At 37.1% G+C, this 17,574-nt stretch overlaps 3 protein-coding genes across 3 annotated transcripts; 1 reads left to right on the top strand and 2 right to left on the bottom strand.

The window, feature by feature from the left end:
* Positions 1-1,036: 1,036 nt before the first annotated feature.
* NECHADRAFT_56630 (uncharacterized protein) lies at positions 1,037-1,237 on the bottom strand (the record flags this gene model as incomplete). Its single annotated transcript, XM_003039128.1, has 1 exon — positions 1,037-1,237. A coding segment is annotated over one exon (201 nt), but the record flags the coding sequence as incomplete, so codon positions are not given.
* Positions 1,238-7,957: 6,720 nt separating this feature from the next.
* Positions 7,958-10,991, bottom strand: NECHADRAFT_98456 (uncharacterized protein; the record flags this gene model as incomplete). The annotated part of the gene is made up of 8 exons (XM_003039127.1): positions 7,958-8,077; positions 8,552-8,556; positions 9,215-9,560; positions 9,594-9,646; position 9,767; positions 9,813-10,307; positions 10,431-10,584; positions 10,963-10,991. 8 exons carry the CDS (start codon positions 10,989-10,991, stop codon positions 7,958-7,960), a joined length of 1,203 nt encoding a protein of 400 aa, XP_003039173.1.
* A 752-nt stretch (positions 10,992-11,743) lies between these two features.
* On the top strand, positions 11,744-13,252 carry NECHADRAFT_89465 (uncharacterized protein; the record flags this gene model as incomplete). Its single annotated transcript, XM_003039129.1, has 5 exons — positions 11,744-11,833; positions 11,938-12,045; positions 12,099-12,146; positions 12,218-12,515; positions 12,582-13,252. 5 exons carry the CDS (start codon positions 11,744-11,746, stop codon positions 13,250-13,252), a joined length of 1,215 nt encoding a protein of 404 aa, XP_003039175.1.
* Between the last annotated feature and the right edge of the window lie 4,322 nt (positions 13,253-17,574).

The following is a 17,574-nucleotide window of genomic DNA, read 5'->3' as shown; positions in this document are numbered from 1 at the left end:
AGGTAAGAAGGTATATTATAATTAATAGGTAATATATTAGGGGTTAATACTAAGGTAAATATAGAGGTTTAAGGCTAAAATAGTAAAGGATAAAAACGATAAGAAGCCTACTAAGCTATTAAAATTACCTAAAAGGGAAGGAGAAAGTTTATATAGCATAACTTTATACATATAACTTTTCTATATATATATATATAGCGGCTAAAATATAGTATATACGTATATATGTATATAGGAAATTGCATCACTACCTGGCGCTCGGATTCATTGCCACCCCATCCGGAGGCAGGGTAGAGCCTGCAGAACCATAAGTCCTCGCCAGCCCTTCGTATCCGGATGGCAAATAACATGACGCATCCTGAAATGCGCTGGACTTGAAGCCGTACCATGATGGCAGATATTTGCTCTGGCTTACTATGCCAGATCGGAAACATGATCAAGCTTCGTTGAGCGTCCCACAAGCCTGCAGGATATGTGTCGATGAAATCAGAGGGCGAATCTGTTTCTAGGGGGTCCCAAAATCTAGATATGGGATGGCCGACGAATTTCAGTACATCATTAACGAAGATAGTGAAGATGAGGCCATACTGGAATTGGGGCATGGGTGATATCGGATGTGGCCGACTTGGACCTGATCTCGCGCTTACAAGCACGTGTTGGGGGGTTTTGAGAGGAACGGCTCGATAGAAATAGGGCCTAGAGGGAACGGTATCCGCTTGAAGGCTCCGAGCTCAGGGATGTAGGCGAGAGGAATGACAGAGCCTCCCAGGGCGGGGGGGTAATAAGCCTTCAGAAGAGCAAATAAATAGGCCCATGCTGAGACGAGAGGAAGCTGGATGGAGAGACTAGTATTAGTGAATGAGTATGGAGATACCTCTTCGTAGGTTATTAATCCCATCTATGACTACATATAGTCGCCAGAAAACTCAAACGCCGCTAGAGTGGGAGCGAGCATATTAACCTATTCGCCGGGTATTAACTTAACCTAAGTCTAGCAAAAGATAGTATGGTCAGTAGATATTTTAATAATCTCTTTTTATAGGCAGACGAATATATTTATTCCTTTGCTATATAGAAAAGGCATATTAATACTAAAGATTCTAAGTATGCAATATATTACATCTTTAACCCTTTTAGTAACTCCTCGGGATAGCCACGATATCTTCAAGGCGACACTCACATCCGCGAGAGACTTGCCCGTAATAAAGGAGACATTAGTCCCTATTATAGAAGCTATTTTATTCCTCAGCGACGACGCTCTACGGCCTATCTTCCGCCAATCTTAGTCAAAGAAAACCACCTCCTAAGGCGCGAGAAACTCTTATAAGATCCATCCACGTACGAACCGTCAACTCTGGTAGAAGAGCGAAAAGGGATCTCGATTTCTACAATAGATCCTCGGTACATCAACGAGAAACACATAGCACACTTCTACATCACAGTACCAGGCAAACATAGAGTTAATACCATCCACGACCACTTAATAGACACCCCCACTTACCATATAATACCCACCTGCTATATATACCTACCTACTATATAATAAAAAAAAAATTTCCCTATATAAAATATAATTTTTTAACTATATATAGAAAATTCACTAAAAATAAAAACCATAAAATAATTTTCGAATTTTATTTTAGAATTAAGTAAATTTTAATATTTTCGCGGTATTTTAATTTAATACCCTATGCGTATATATACTATAGCTAACTCTTCCTCCTTTGAATTCGACCTCTTATTATCTTCTATCCCTCCTACCTTAATTATATCCTTAATAATATCCGCCTCTTTTATTACTTTATTTACCTTAGAAATAATTTTACTAATTATTAAAGCTTCTATTAATATTATAAATCTTTTATTAAGATTTAATATCGCCTTCCTCTTTTTACCTTTATTTAATTACCTAACTTCTTCCTCTAGATTAATTATTTTAGTACTTAGAAAGGTAATCTTTAATTCTTAAGCTTTAAACCCTCTTAATATTATAAAATAGTGCCTTCTTATTAATAGGGTCTTATTCTTCCTTAGATCTTAGATATAATAGCTAGTCTTTAGCGTATTATTAGAATTAATTTATTTATCTCGGTAGTTATCTAACCCGGGTATTATTTCTTTCTTATCTAGCTAAATCTTAAGATATATAAGCGCTTTCCGCTATAAAATTAGCTAGTTTCTAATTACTCTTTAGCCTAAGAGTATATTTTTCTTTATTATACCTACTTCCCTAGCCTTAATATAGGCCTTAATAAAATTAATTTTATCTATTAGTATAGAATTAGTTAGGCTAGCGAGTTTTTATAGTTCTTTTTAGTAGGTAGCTTTAGATATATTAAAGATATTATTATCTAATAGCTATAGCCTATAAGAGTAATATATAGGTAAGTAATAATAATATATATTATTTAAAAAGTATATAGCTATCTATTTATCTTAGATTTTTAATTAGCGCTATTAATAATATTTCCGATATAGAATAAGTAGATACTCATAGATATATAGCTTCTATAGCTATCTAATATAATAAGCCTTATATTAAACTTATCTACTAGTTATATTTAAAGTAAATAGACCTCTTTAAGCTACTTAACTATAATATAATTATCTATCTAGCTATTATTAGATATAATATAATACTAATCGGCGATCTCCCGGAGCTTATTAATAAATTATTATTATTAAAGCTCTTTACCTTTAAAGATAATCCCTAGCTTTAAAAGATAACTATCTATAATAATAGCTTTAATAAAGGTAATCTAAATGCGGGACTATAAGCCCTTAAGGAAGGCCTTCCTCCTAGGATCGCTATTACTAATAACTAAGGAATCTAAGCCTATATTTTTTAATAGATTAATAAGTTTAATAATAAAAATAATTAATACTTATTAAATCTAGCTATAATACTACCCTTATTAATATTAATTATATTCTCTAGTTTAATCTAGCTATATTTACTCTCTTAGATATTAAAGTATTAATTAATAGCTATTAGGGTAAAGAAATTAAACCTTATAGCTTCTTAGTATTTCTTTACTTTTATCTTAATATTATTATAGTATTTAATAAACCTAGCTAGCTAATATATACCGATAGGCCTTTCCTATCCTTATTATCTTAAGAGGGTAATAATAATAGCGCGAACTTAACTATAAGAAAGAGCATAGCCTAAGGCCTCTTATCGAAGTATCTAGATAATTAATCTAGATTCTTTTAACTTAGATAGTAGCTAAGTAGGCTAAGTAACCTTATATTTTAATAATAGGCCTCTTAATTAGTTAGAGAGAGTAATTAGAGGCACGCTATTCTTTTAGGCGGCCTAGTTCTAAGAGAGGCTATTTTCTATAATATCTAATATAGCTTAGATAATATTATCCTCTATATAAAATAATTAAGGCATATTTAAGATAATTAAGGAAAGAGGTAAAAGAGAAAATTTTAGATAAAGCTTCGAGGAGGCTAATTAATAAGAGAGGTATTTTAAGATAGTTTATATTAATTCTATGCGACTATACCGTAAGTATTACTATAGAAGTAAAGTAGAAATATTAAATTCTATATAATTCTTAATATAATAGATATTTTCTTATAAAAATATCTTTTATTTTAATAATATACTCTATAAGTAAAATTAGGCATTTTATATAGGGAAAAAATTTTTTTATTATACGGTAGGTAGGTATATATGGCAGGTGGGTACTATATGGTATACCCTATGATCTCTCTTTATCTTATAAACGATAGAGTCCTAGGTAAGCCGAGAGATATAGGAGATAACTCAACCTTTGGGATATCCTATATCCCCGAATCTCTTCTATAGGAGCTAGGGTAATTATTAAACCCGCTAATCCCCTTTAGTATATTAGAAGATAAAAGCAGTATATTAAACGGCGTTTATATATAGATTAGTCCTCTACTTAATAGCTTTTTCTATCGCTATAATACCGACTCGATAGACTATTAGCATAATATTAGCTATAAGACCGATTATATAAATTTATAGAATAGCCTCGATCTTATTATAGCGGATATGCCCCTATTTTTAATATCTAAGCATAGGATTTCTAAGGAATTACTTCCTATCTAGGGCTATTAGGACTTACCCTCAATAATAAAGAAACTAAATCAAAAGCAAAATTATTACTCTAATAATCTTATATCTCGCAAATCTATTAGAAGAATTCCGCTAAGTAATAGAGATATTAATCTAAAAGTAATAACTAAGATAAACTATTTAACTTTTCGCTATATAAGAAATACTAATAGTAATAGCGCTTATCTAGCCTAATATAATAATAATCGCATTAATAGAATCTAAGAATAAAACTAAATAATATTTAGTAAGCTCTATATTAAGTAAAGGGAAGAATAGCTAAAACTTAAGTTAAGCTAGTAGGACCTAGAGTATATCTACCGCGATCTTTTTACCTATATAGCTGACCTAATATTCGAGGTATATAAGCTTAAGATATAACTTCTATAGCACTTAGGATATAATTATAGCCTTATTTAGAACTACCTTATCTATAAGTCTAGTCGATATATATAAGTATATAAAGAGAAGTTATAGCGAGAGGCCTTATATCGACGGTAATAGCACTTAGTGCGACCCGAGTAAGGATAAAGATAGGATTAAAATAGGATAAGAATAGCAAGGATAATAAGATATTATTATAGGGACCTCTAGGGTAGATATATTATCTAAAAGCTTATATAGTAATATTATTTGGGGACTTAGGGATATAGATTTAACCGGCCTATTAGCTATAGAATATTCTTACTTCCTATTCCATTTATTTATCTCGAGGTCTATACTATAGAGAGGTTATCTTAATCTTATTTTTTAGGGTCCTTACCTTTATTACCGCGCCGTCTTAGACCTAGTTCCCGTGGGTAATTAGTATTTATTCTTAACGCGGTTAATTAATAAAAAGCAGCTAATATAATATCTCGATATATAATAGCATTGCATTAGGTTAATATAATAAGAATAGCTTTAAGCATTATATAAATATAGCTTAGACCCTATATAAGCGGCTTCTCGGAAAGGACTTATATAGTATAAGCTATAAGCAGGGGCGGGAAATTTTTCGAGGGTATAAGCTAAGCGGGCCGCACTAAAGGAACAAAGGATAATTATAATAGGTTTAGCTTAATAGTAAAGGCGTCTCTTTCTTTTTATTATATCTTTGATATCTACTGTTTTTAGCATGCCTGGCCCCCGACTTACTACTTCGGCTTTATTAGCCTTCGACCCCCTTAACGGTTAGCTATCCGGATAAGAATTAGACTATAGAGTCAATAAAGCAGGGGATATATCTAAGTTTAATTACCGCGCTAGCATAGGACTAGTCAGATCTCACGGGGGGTTATAGAGCTTAAACTATTGCGTATTAATCGCTAACTATATAACCTCAAGGACTTTAAATATTACCCTAATCCGTATAGCTATATTGCTACTACTATTTAGTGTGTATTAATTAAGTTACTTGGCTTAGTTGGTTGAGATAGGAGCCTACCTATTAATCGCCGGGTACCTATGGCCCTATTGGGCCCCTGTTCCTAAGGCTCTTTGAGTTCATGCCTAGCCTGCGATATATTACTACTAAAATTATTATATAAATCATATAAAAGTTATCTATAAGCTCTTAATTAATCCCTAGAAAACCTCGATTTAAGGTATAAATCCTAATATAGCTCTTACTTATTTGCGGCGCTTATTTATTAAGTATATTAATTAAAGAGAGTATTTTTAGTTAATTCTTATTTTAATTTAAAATTAATAGCTATTTTCACTAAGAAATTATTAAGTATTATTAACCGCGTATTCTAAATATAATAAAGTAATAAAGGTAAGTAAAGTTAGGGGTTATATTAAGTTCCTATGGATTATATTAGAAGGAGTAAATAAAAGAGGCTAAAGCGCGAGAAAATAAAGGTTTATATTATATTTTAGAGAGATAATAGCTTATGCCTAGGATACTAGGAGTCGCTAAAGCTATAAGAGTATAATATTATTAGTTGATTAGCCCTATTTTATTATTAATTTATTAAGAAAGTATTTAGGCACTTACTATCGCCTCTTTCTAGCTTATACTTCCTTATAATATATCTCGCGTTACTTAACTCTCTTATATTACTATTATCCCGACTACTTAATATTACTTAATACTTAATATTGCTAATCGTTACGAACTTAGCTAATTATACTTAGCTCTCTTAATAACTATTTGAATCTAATTAAGCAATAAGTACTATAATTAATATACCTACTTAGTAACCTTTATAATTCCCTCCTTATCCTAGCCCGCCTCTTAGTCTCCCTTTGCCTCTTCTGCCTAAACGAGGCTAAGTAAAAAAATAACTCTAGCGACGGCTAAATAATAAACTTTTCTAATTAGTTTAACCTCTAGGAATTATCGGCTTTAGCCTCCGCCTCTTATAATATAACTCTTAGCTTTAACCGATTCTAGCGGGTATAGTAACCTCTAGTCCTCGGTTATAGAGGCAATATATAAGGTTTACTCGGGTCTTACTAGGCATTCGCGATAGCGCGCATGCATATATATATATATTAGTTCCGAAACTCTAATATAATCCCCCACCTATTTCTATATATACCTCACTAATCGCAATTATATTAGGTTCTCGTGAGCTAGCCTTAACCCGGTTAATTCTCTATAATATAACCGCCCCTTTATCTCATCGATTTAGCTATCGAATTAATCTACCCGCCTCTATAGGATCTTTATAAAACCGCCCTAGGCCACTTGCCTAACCTAGAGCTAATAGCCTGGCCCTTAGCAGGCCTTTTATAGCCATATATATCTTTCGTCCTTTCTAGCTAGACCGATGGGACTCTTTTAACTTTACTCCTTTAGTGCTCTTTTTATTATTAGCGTATCACGGTTTTAATTACCCCTAGTTACTATCTAATTATCTCTTACTTTTCTTATTTCTTTACTTTGTTTAATTAATACTTAGGAGGGATTTATTCTATGGGTTTTAGAAACTATATAAATAGAGAGGCATTATCATAGCTTCTTACATATATACCGCAAAGTCTGCTGCGTTAGTAGCCTTTTCCGGACTGCGCTATGTCATAGTGGTCGCGATAGAAACGAGAATAGGCTTTTTATGATGAACACGTCGGTTAGGAACATAGATACTATTGGGATAAATTTATTTTACCCCTAACTTAGGAGCTAATAGGAGCATATCCACTGATCACTTAGTATTAACGGGATAGAACAGAATACCAGATTACCTATACGCGAATTAAATCAATCTTTAAATTACCCTAAAACCAACATATTCCCCATTGGCAAATCTATCACTTCTAAACCTTCTATGCATTGAAATAAGTCCCCAAACTAACAAACGGACCCCCGGATTGCGGTTTATCCATGTTGCTCTAATTACCGTCACCTTATTCCTAATCGTGCCTCGTGATCTCCTATATCCTTGCGACTTGGCTCCTCTACATCGTATTTCCCTTCGTTCTCACCCCAGCTTGCCTAGCATTATTACCAAGGCCAAGCAGCAAAAAAGCTAAATGTGTCTACTCGCTTCCAGGCATCGCGCATCTGCCTTGGTGGCACGCATTTTGCGGCGTCGACCCACCAGCTAACTCCCTCCCCTAAGGAACCAAAACCCGCAGGCCCCTAAGTTAGGTTCTCTACAAGACAAGATTGACTGTCTCTCCTCTCTATGCCGTGGCTTACCTCGTCTTCTTTTCCTAGTAACAATCAAGGGGACAGCAATAGCTCAGGAACTTAAAGCGAAGTCCGCAATTTTTGTCGTCATCTCATCTTATTTTCATCATCCTCGCATAACCCCCTCCAATCTAAACTCGGAACCATGATAGTATTTCGTTTCCTAATGTCCGGCGCAGAGCCAGCGCAAAGCCAAACGGGAATAAAGCTCCCGCAATGGGATAGATAGGCAGCCGATACAGTTAATTAGTCCTAAACTCAAGGGAAGATAGGCTAAAATCGAGCTCATATTGGTGCCAACGGATGGGAACAAAATAGGCCGTGGGGCCCAACTTGCCAACAAATAGTATGGGTCTTGTCCCCTATTGGCCTTTCAACGCGCTAATTAAAATCACACGAAAACAATATCCCCGCCAGGTTTTAGCCAATCGAATAGGCTAATAGTAGATTCGATGCGAATCAAATGTCTTAGCGTTCGATTCGACATTCATAAGACTTGGCGTCGAATGAATCTATTGATTTGACTCCCCATTCGATAGATGTCCACCCCTGCGTTATATATAGAAAACTTATTAAATTTCTTGCCATAAGCCTCGATTTGACCTGCGCTAGGATTTGTCGCGGCTTTTAAGAGGGATCGCCTAATGAGAAAATCTGTGTTAGCTTCGAATCTTAATCCTGACCAGTTCGATAGAGACTAATCCTAAGAGCCCTGGCGATAGCCATTTTATGGAGCAAAAGTGGAAGGTAAAGGATGCTACGGGAGAGAGGGGCGACCTGCGGTGGGTATACTGACCTACGTAGTCTAATGAAAGGCTAATATACTTGATACACACTTTATCTGGACGATGTCAGAGTAGTATTTTATTTGGTTAATAGAGGTAGATAATTATGAGAGAGCTAGCTGATGGTAAGATGCCACCGCGGCAAGGCTGGTTACTGGATCGCTATTTCTTGCAATACGATATCTTTTGAATTGTAGGCCTTTTGTTATTGCCCGGAGCCTGGCTCTCTCTCCGTCTAGTATCCCTTGGACTAACTCGAGCCGCTTCCCCTTTGGAACTTCTAGGAAACCTTCTCGAAGTCGTTGGCCATATCTTCCACACCACGTAAGCTAGACGGAAAAGATCGCGCACATAGCTGAAGTACGTATTGTAAAATAGTATCCTCTTCTAATTCTGTAAAATTACACGAGTTGGGCAAGATATCGCATCGTGTAGGTCGGCTAGCGCGTCGGTCCCAGAGGGTTGTACGAGGAATGTTGTAGATCTTTGCTGCATCTCGTTGCTGCCCTTGTATCGTCTAGTATTAGTCCTATGGGGGCAGCTTCAGTTACTAGTTTATATACCTAGAGTTATCTAATGCAAAACTGCACTAGGGCCTATGCTCTTGGTAAAAGATGATAATAGCCGTCGATATGACCAGGTATAATAGTCGACGTTTGATAAGTTACGTTAAGAAATCTGTAAACCGATTAAATTATGCCCCTGCTGTCGAACTAAAGGGCGTTGTATGCTTCTGCCTCCGGATCTTCTGCTTGCCATCGAGTAGGACCTTGATATACTCGTTTAGGCCCGGTAGATATCTAGCTTCTTTTTGCTTTTCCTTGGCGATCCTCTCGGCGTCCTTCTCCGCCGCTATCGGTGGCCTCGTTGGTAGAGGCTCGCTGCGTCTGCGTGCGCTCTTGACTGCGTTGTAGAAACCTAGATCGTCCTGAATTTGGCGGAGCTGGCCTGGCGAGAGTGAGGAAAGCTGGCCCTGCATGGCTGCGGGGGGGTCCGCGGAAGAGGAGGAGGTATATGGAGGCGGTATATGTATGAATATCGGGATATCGTCCCGAATGCGCTCGCACGTCTAATAGCAATACTTTCCGTAGACGAGGCCTGGATCTGTAGCCCCTGGGCCCAAGGTGAGACTCCGGAGCGCGGAGCCTTTAGAGTCGCTGCTCTATCTGCTATCCCCAATGTCCTAGAGGGATAATTCGTATTGGTTCGGGAATAGTCGATGCGTTCGCCAGAGCAGCTCGATGCCAAACGGCGGGTCCCCTCCACTCTTTTTAGCGGTTACTCCTCTCAGCTAAAAGTCCAAGTAATCCACAGATGCCCTCGCCAACGATCTATTGAGAGCAGGTGCGCGGATCCATAGTAGGCCGTGAGCCTCGTTGATGAACTTCTTATGCTTCTTGACCTCGGCAGTAAGATTAACCTCGAATGGCAGCGTACCTGATTTAATGTACGCCGGGGGGCTCTTGAGATACGTCAGGATGTCGGCAGACTGCCCCGATAGCGTGAGGAAGAGGGTCTGCGCGGCGCGGGGTAGCGAGAACTGTATCTTTTCTATGTCGATGACGTCGCGGATGGCCGGCCAGGGGAAACAGAGCTTCTGGATCCGGGGGGGGACGTGGGGCTCGCGGTCGCGGCACGCGGCGTGGTATGCGGCGCGGTACGCATCCGTGTCTAGCATGAAGGCGTACCATACGAGCAGCACGTCTAGGGGCGGGAGGTAATCCTTGGCTAGCTGGACGGCGACTCTGTCGCTGGCGTGGTGCGCGTATACCGCAGCGTGGTTCAGGACGTCGTTGATGTTTGTCCACTAAGCGGCTAAGCGCGTAACGGCCAGGCCGATCAGGAGGTCCCATCTCTGGGACTCGGGGAGCCTCGTCGGCGCGGCCGAGGTAGTGCGGGGCCTCTACTCGTATGCCAGCGGCCGGTTGACCTCGATATCAAGCGCGCTGGCGCTAAGCCATAGATTCCGGAAGTACTCAAGCAGCGCCAGATAAACCGCGGCGTGGCTAACGTCAGGGTAGGCCAGGGCGGTCTCGAGGTTACCTACATTAGGCTCGCTGGGGATAAGGGCATTAGCGAAGACCCTGGGGTTGGGGATGACGGTCTGCTTGCCGCTAGGCTTGGAGGCCGAGTACGAGGATGGTAGCCGCTAGGAATGGGGATCCATATTGGCCTGGTTCCCCGTGGCGGAGAATGCCTGTCGAACGCGATTGAATAGTGATATGGAAGCCTGATGGTTTTGTGTAATGGTTGTGAATGATAATGGGGAAATCATAATTAAGGGCGCAAAGACTTGAGGAAGTCCCCGGAGGAAATGTGTCTAACGATGGCTGGCTAGTAGCCGGTAGTAGGACTGGCGGGATAGTAGGCTTGGGCAGGGTAGTAGTTATAATGCAGAGCAATAATCTTGGTAGTAGGCTTGTGGCGGGCGGTGGCTAAGCCCACTAGAAAGGCCTGGGGACACAGTCTTGGTAACAGTGTCGTATATCATAACAAGGTTCGTGCGAGGGGATATGAAACTGTTAAAACAAAAATGGGGTTACCCCCAGAAGACTGTTGAGACTTATACTTCAACAGAAACGCGGCCCGTACTTTGGGGTCGCGTACCCGGTTTCATATCCGGCTTGTCGCATCAAGGGTTCCAATCCTGACGATATGAGCTTAAATAGCTATGCCCGAACTCATGGCTGTTTAATTTCTTTTGTTCTTTAAATAATTCTCATAAAATTGACTGGTACCATTAATGATCCCTGTGGAGCCAATTATCTGACAAACAGAGTTGTCTTGGTCGAGCTGGGGTGGCTTCCTGAGGGGTTGTGGGGGCGCGTGATCGGCCGTGCTACGTTTGAGGGAGACCCGAGCGTTGGTCAGTGATCAAACGACCCTCTTTGTGTTGCTCAAGACGTTCATCCTGGCGAGACATTGGATCTGGGAGAGGGATCGTTCCGTCGTTGCAGCCTGATGGCTCGGTGCTGTGGATCATTATTGTGGATCACTCTGTGTGGTACGAGGGAATATCAGACCGCAAGTGGGTCAGATCAAAACAGCGTGTCCGCGATTACGAGAGGCAATATAGGTGTTGGCCAACCATTCGACCAGGCGGGCGTGCGACCACACCCTGGAGTGATCAGGCTGAGCCCAGCAGAATTAAGTGATAAATTGTGCGTGTCCTCACTGGATTCCTGCGTAGCTCTTCGTCTCTTCTGGTCGCTTTCGCCCACTGATATGTCCTTCACGGGAACCATGGCAAGCTCTGAATCGCAGTTGGACGAACTGAAGAGCGCGTGGAACACGTGTAAAGCCCATGACAATGAAAGGTGCAATTTGATCGAGGTAAGTTGCCGCCCATCAGCCCCCTCCAAGTCAGGGAGCCTGCTCCCTTGCTCACCTGGGCTTCTCAGAATCTATTTGCATACATCAATGATCTATCCACGCAGCTTTCCGACGCGCAGTCGGACCTTCGTGACAAGAAAGACTTGCTCCATTTAGAACGTGAGCGTCTCGATGATGCCACAAGGCAGTTGCAGGATTTCCTGCATGAGAAGGTAAGCCATTACAGTCGTTGAAATCCTGTCCAAATTGAATTAACCTGAGGCAGGATGGCCATATGTTTGCGTCTGTGTTGATTGACGGCGACTGTATGCCGGTACGTCCAACCCAATATCCCGCTACTCCTGGCCAGACATCCTCGAATATTCGTCTGACATCTAAGCCTAGTTCAAAGATGACCTCGTGAGTCAGGGCCTCGAAGGGGGTCAGAAGACTGCAAGTCTTCTCAGACAGGCTGTAGACGAGGACCTCAAGTGCACGATGGGCAGCGGGGCCAGCCATGTGAGAGTTATTGTTCGAGTATATGCCAACCTCAAAGGCCTGGCCAAGACTTATAAGGATCACGACATCCTGTCCGACCTAGCGACGCTCTTCGAATTCGTGAGAGGCTTCAATATGGGTGATGATTTGTGTGACTTTGTGGATGCTGGCAACGGTAAAGAGTGCGCAGACGAGAAGATCAAAGGTAGCTCCAACCCTGACCATCCCGTTTCTCTCTCTCTCGCGCAATAGCTGACGATCTTCCCCAAAGCGACTTTCCGGATCAACGTGGTAGACGTCCACTGCCGGCAGATCCTCTTCGGTGGCGCTCCCGACAACGGCTACGCCCGTCTGCTCGGGCCATACAAGGAGGATAAGACGGCCTGTCGACGCATTACGCTGCTCGAAGGACCGCCCTTCGCGAACGAGCTGGCCGATCTCAAAGACAGTTTCCGCACCACGGCGTCGTTCGCCAAAATCTTCCGCAGCGAGAAGCTGCCCACCATGAAGCGTAGAGTTTCGTTCCGCCTCTCGGCACCTGGATCTCCTTCTACCAACTACGCCGCCGCTGCGGCGGCGAAACCCCCACCCGCCTCGACTCCCCAGGCCTCCCCGACTGTACCCGGACGCAGCCTGCTCTTCGGGGTGGTGCACCACAACAGACTGGGCCAGCGCGTGGATGCGCCATTGCCTCAGTACTCCCGTGAGGACTTCTTCAGCCTGAAATCGCGCAAGCTGTGCAATGCGTTCCATCTCCTCGGAGCGTGTCCGTACGAAGATAAATATGGGATTTGCAACCACGACCACGACGGGAAGCTGAGCGACAAGCAGCTGCTTGCCCTGGCTGCTATCGCCCGGCAGTCTCCTTATCAGATGGGCTTAGACTATAGCAGCGCTGCTATCAGATCAATCAAATCAGATCAGGACCCAAATCTAATCTAAATTAATAATTTACTCTCTATATCTAATCTAATTAATTAATTAATAGATATTTAATATATTATAAGTTATATAAAGCTATCCCTAGCTTTAATACCCTACCCTTAGCTCTAACTAGCCTTATTACTTAAGTATAGCCCCCCTAGAGTAATATACCCTCCCCTAATCTAGTTCTTTAGTAATTAAACTGATTTAATACTTAATCTAAGTAATAAATACCTCTACGAGGTAATTATAAGCTTTATAAGACTAAATACTCTCTTATAGTTAATTATTATAACTAGAATAATAAGGATATCTAACGTAAATCTACTTAGATATAAAAAAGTATTCTTATAATTAATCTATTACTAAATAAAGTTATTTACTTACTCTAGTTTAAGCCTATAATATTATTTAAGCTTATTACCTATTACTAAAATCTTAGGCTATTAGCTTTTTACCTATTACTTAAACCTATTTTTCTTAGGTTAAGGCATTAATAATAGCATAATAAAAATACTCTCCTTAGATATATTATTATTATTTAAGTATTAATACTTAAAATAGTTTTTAATATTATCCTTTATATCTTAAAGCTATTATAGCTACTCTAGGGAGGTCTAATTAGCCTCTAGCTACTAGAGACTAAGGTCTAGGTTTAAAATAATAGAGGCCGCAAATAAAGGCAATTATCCGAGGAGAGTATAATACTTATTAAGCTTAATCTAAATATTATTAATACTCGCCTTAATACTTATATACTCTTAACCCTTTATATTAATAATAATACTTATAGAGCGAGTATTACCCTATAGGTAATTATCCCGAGAATATATAGGGAAGGTATCTTTATTAAACTATAGGTAGGTATATAAATAAGCTAGAAGAGTTATTTTGCGATAATAACGTAACGGCATAAGCTTATACCCCTAAAGCCTTAATAATAATTATAATTAGCATAAGGATCGCTTTTAGGTTTAGCTAATTATTAGTAACCGCATAGATATTAATTTTATACCTATAGCTAGCTTAGGCTCCTCTCCTTAGCTTATTTGCCTTACTTCTATAGCTATATAAGCGGGTTTCTTATTATAGAGAGCCTACTAGTCTTCGAGATATTCTAGAATAAACTCTATCCCCGTTATAACCTCCTAGAGCTAGCTATAACCCTTATTTATACCCTATCCCTATATTCTTATTATTATATTATAGATTAGCTCTAAGATATAATAGACTTCCCTAAGGACCTTTTAGTTATTAGAGGTTAAGATATTAGCTATAAGAGGCCTTCTTAAGGCATCTACTTTTAGACCTAGCTCTTAAATAAAGCTATTTAGCTTAGACTACTTAATTAAGGCGTATTTAATTATTATATAGGTTAAATTCTATCTTATAGCATTATTCTATATAACTTTAAGCTCGGCTATTAATTCTTCTATAAGCTTATAAATACCTACTTCTTCTTACTCCTTAGTATATACTTTAAATACTTTAATATATTATAGAGAGGCTTAGATAAACTTAATAATATTATAAAGCTTCCTAATTAGACCCTTAGCTCGCTAATATTCGAGGTCTTCTTTAACCTACTCTAATATATTATAAGCCTTAGATTAAAATTTAAAAGAAATTATATTATCGCTATAAAAGAAAGCTTAGGCAACGAGGTTTAGAATATACCTAAAGTATTATATCCTTTATGCCTTTATATTTACCTAAGTTATTAATATATTAAAAGTAATATAGATATTTCATAAATAAATATTATTATTAATTATATTATTATAAATTAAGACCCTAAGCTTTAAATTAATCCCCTAATTATAAATAATATTCCTTATAATATAGGCGATATTCTTACTAATATAAGACCTAATCTACCTCTAAAAAGCAAATAGCCGGCTTTAGGATATATTACTCTAATTAATAAAATAATTAAAGATTAAAATAAAAGCTAGCCTATTTAGAGAGGTCTAGAGATCAAAGCTAATATATATCTAGGTAATAGCTATATTAAGTTCTTTCTTAATAATTACTTTCTTTAAAGAGACTATATCCTCGAGATCTTTCTTAATTATATTTTAACTCTAGGGCACCTAAAGATAAAGATTAAGATCTAAGTAATAGAATAGCTCTTATAGGTAAATACTCTCGAGGGTAATAAAAGAAAGATTAGAATTAATAATATAGCTAATTAATAGCTCTTTAATCTATATTATCTTCGCTCGGGGAAGAACTAAGGAAAAAAGAGCTAGTTATTTCTTAGATATACTCCTTTAAAGGTTAAGGACCGATAAGTTATTTAATAAGCCTAATTCAAAGGTCTTAGTAACCCTATAAGCTCTAATACTATTAGTAATATCCTTAGATAAAGGAAAGATTACTAACTTATAAAGATAGGGTTATATCAAAGATATTAATTAAGTATTAAAAAATCATAATATACCCTTATTATTATAGAGCTAGTAATACTAAATATCCCCGCTAGATATATTATCTATCCTTAATTCTACTAAGAACTAACTATAGTTTCTAATCTAGCTTCGCTAGCCCTTACTTTTCCTCTTATCTATTACGGCCTAATATATACCTATTATATGCATAAGCAGGACCCCATAATTCCCTACTAATTAAATAAGCGATTACCCTTAATACTAAGTAATTATAGTAATTACCTTATTAATTACCCTAATTACTTATATAATTATTATAATTAGGACTAATAGATAAAGTAATTATAATTAATACCTAAAAGTATATAAAATATACTTATTATACTTTCTTATATAGTAGCTATCTTAGCTATTAATATAACTTAGTTATACTTAATACCCTTAAGTATATTACTAGATATAATTTATACCCTTATTTAAGATAATATTAATAATCCCCTATTAATATAAACCTAATATAACTAGTTTATCCCTTAGATCTAACTATATTATTATATATTAATAGCTCTTATTTAGAGGATTATTTATATTACTTTAAATAATATTAAATATAATAGCTACTTAGGTAAACCCTATTAATAATAACGAATAGGTCTTACCTATTAATTACTTACCTACTATACCTATATAAGCTACCCTAATTAATAAAGAAATAAATAAAGCGAATAGCTCTAATAATAAAGAAGTTAAATAGCTCTAAGCCTAAATTATTATTATAAGCACCGAGATAAATAAACTCTATAAATTTATTAAAAAAATAGATTAAACTTAATATACTTAGAATATATAATACCTAAATAATATCTAAGACCTTAATAACCTAGCTATTATTATTATAAGGGGTAAGGATATAAGAGAAATCCTAAAGCTAAACCTATTAGAGATATTTAATAGAACCGCGTATAAGCTATTAACCTTTCTTATATAGCTATGCGCTTTTATAACCTATTATCTAACCTAATTTACCTTAGTAGCTAATAAAGTCTAATATACTATAAGAAGACTTAAAGGCTATATTACCGCATAGTTTAAACTAGTTATAAGGGAGTATTATATAACCTTATTCGCCGGACTTATATTATAAACTAATAATCTCTATTTAAGCTATAATACTTTTAAAGCTATATTTTAATAAGCTTTTAAAATAATTAATAAGAAAGGATAAGCTAAGAGGGAAATTAAAAACCTTAGATAAACCTAATTAGCCTTAGAATATAAAATAAAATACCTCTAACTCGCCTTAAAACTTAATTAAGATTAAGAACCCTTAATATCCCTTTTCTTTAATAGACTTAAGAAAGAAGTATAAATAGAGCTTTATAAGAAAGATCGACCTAATAACCTAGTTAATTATATCGGTAAGGTAATTAGAATTAATAATTAATAATTTTTATAGAAAAAATTATAAAACCCTAGGTTTAATAGTAATAAGGTAATTAACCCCTAGTTTAATATTAACTAAGGACGATTATAATAACCTAATATATCTTATAGAACCTACGTAGGACTTATATAGCTTAGAATTACTTAATAAGGTAAGTGGGATTATTATAGACTTAAATATTATTATTACTATAAAATAAATTATATCGAGAAGATCTATTATAAGAAGTAATAAAATATCCGGGAAAGATATTATTAGCCTTAATAATAATTATAATTCCCCGAGGGTAAGAAATAAATAAGATTTATATAAATTAATAATAAACCTTAGATAATTATCTATATAACTAAGACCCTTAGAATAATAAGATAAGGATATAATAAGACTAGCCTTTACCTAGGAGAAGTTATTATACTATATATATAAATATACCTTACCTAGGAATAGGCAGAGTATAATATTAATATTAGATAAAGCTATGCCGATAGGCTATATAAGGCTAAGCG

Source organism: Fusarium vanettenii, assembly GCF_000151355.1.
Source record: "Fusarium vanettenii 77-13-4 unplaced genomic scaffold NECHAsca_163_unmapped, whole genome shotgun sequence".
Classification (NCBI taxonomy): domain Eukaryota; kingdom Fungi; phylum Ascomycota; class Sordariomycetes; order Hypocreales; family Nectriaceae; genus Fusarium; species Fusarium vanettenii.
This window is presented reverse-complemented; position numbering and strand designations above follow the sequence as displayed.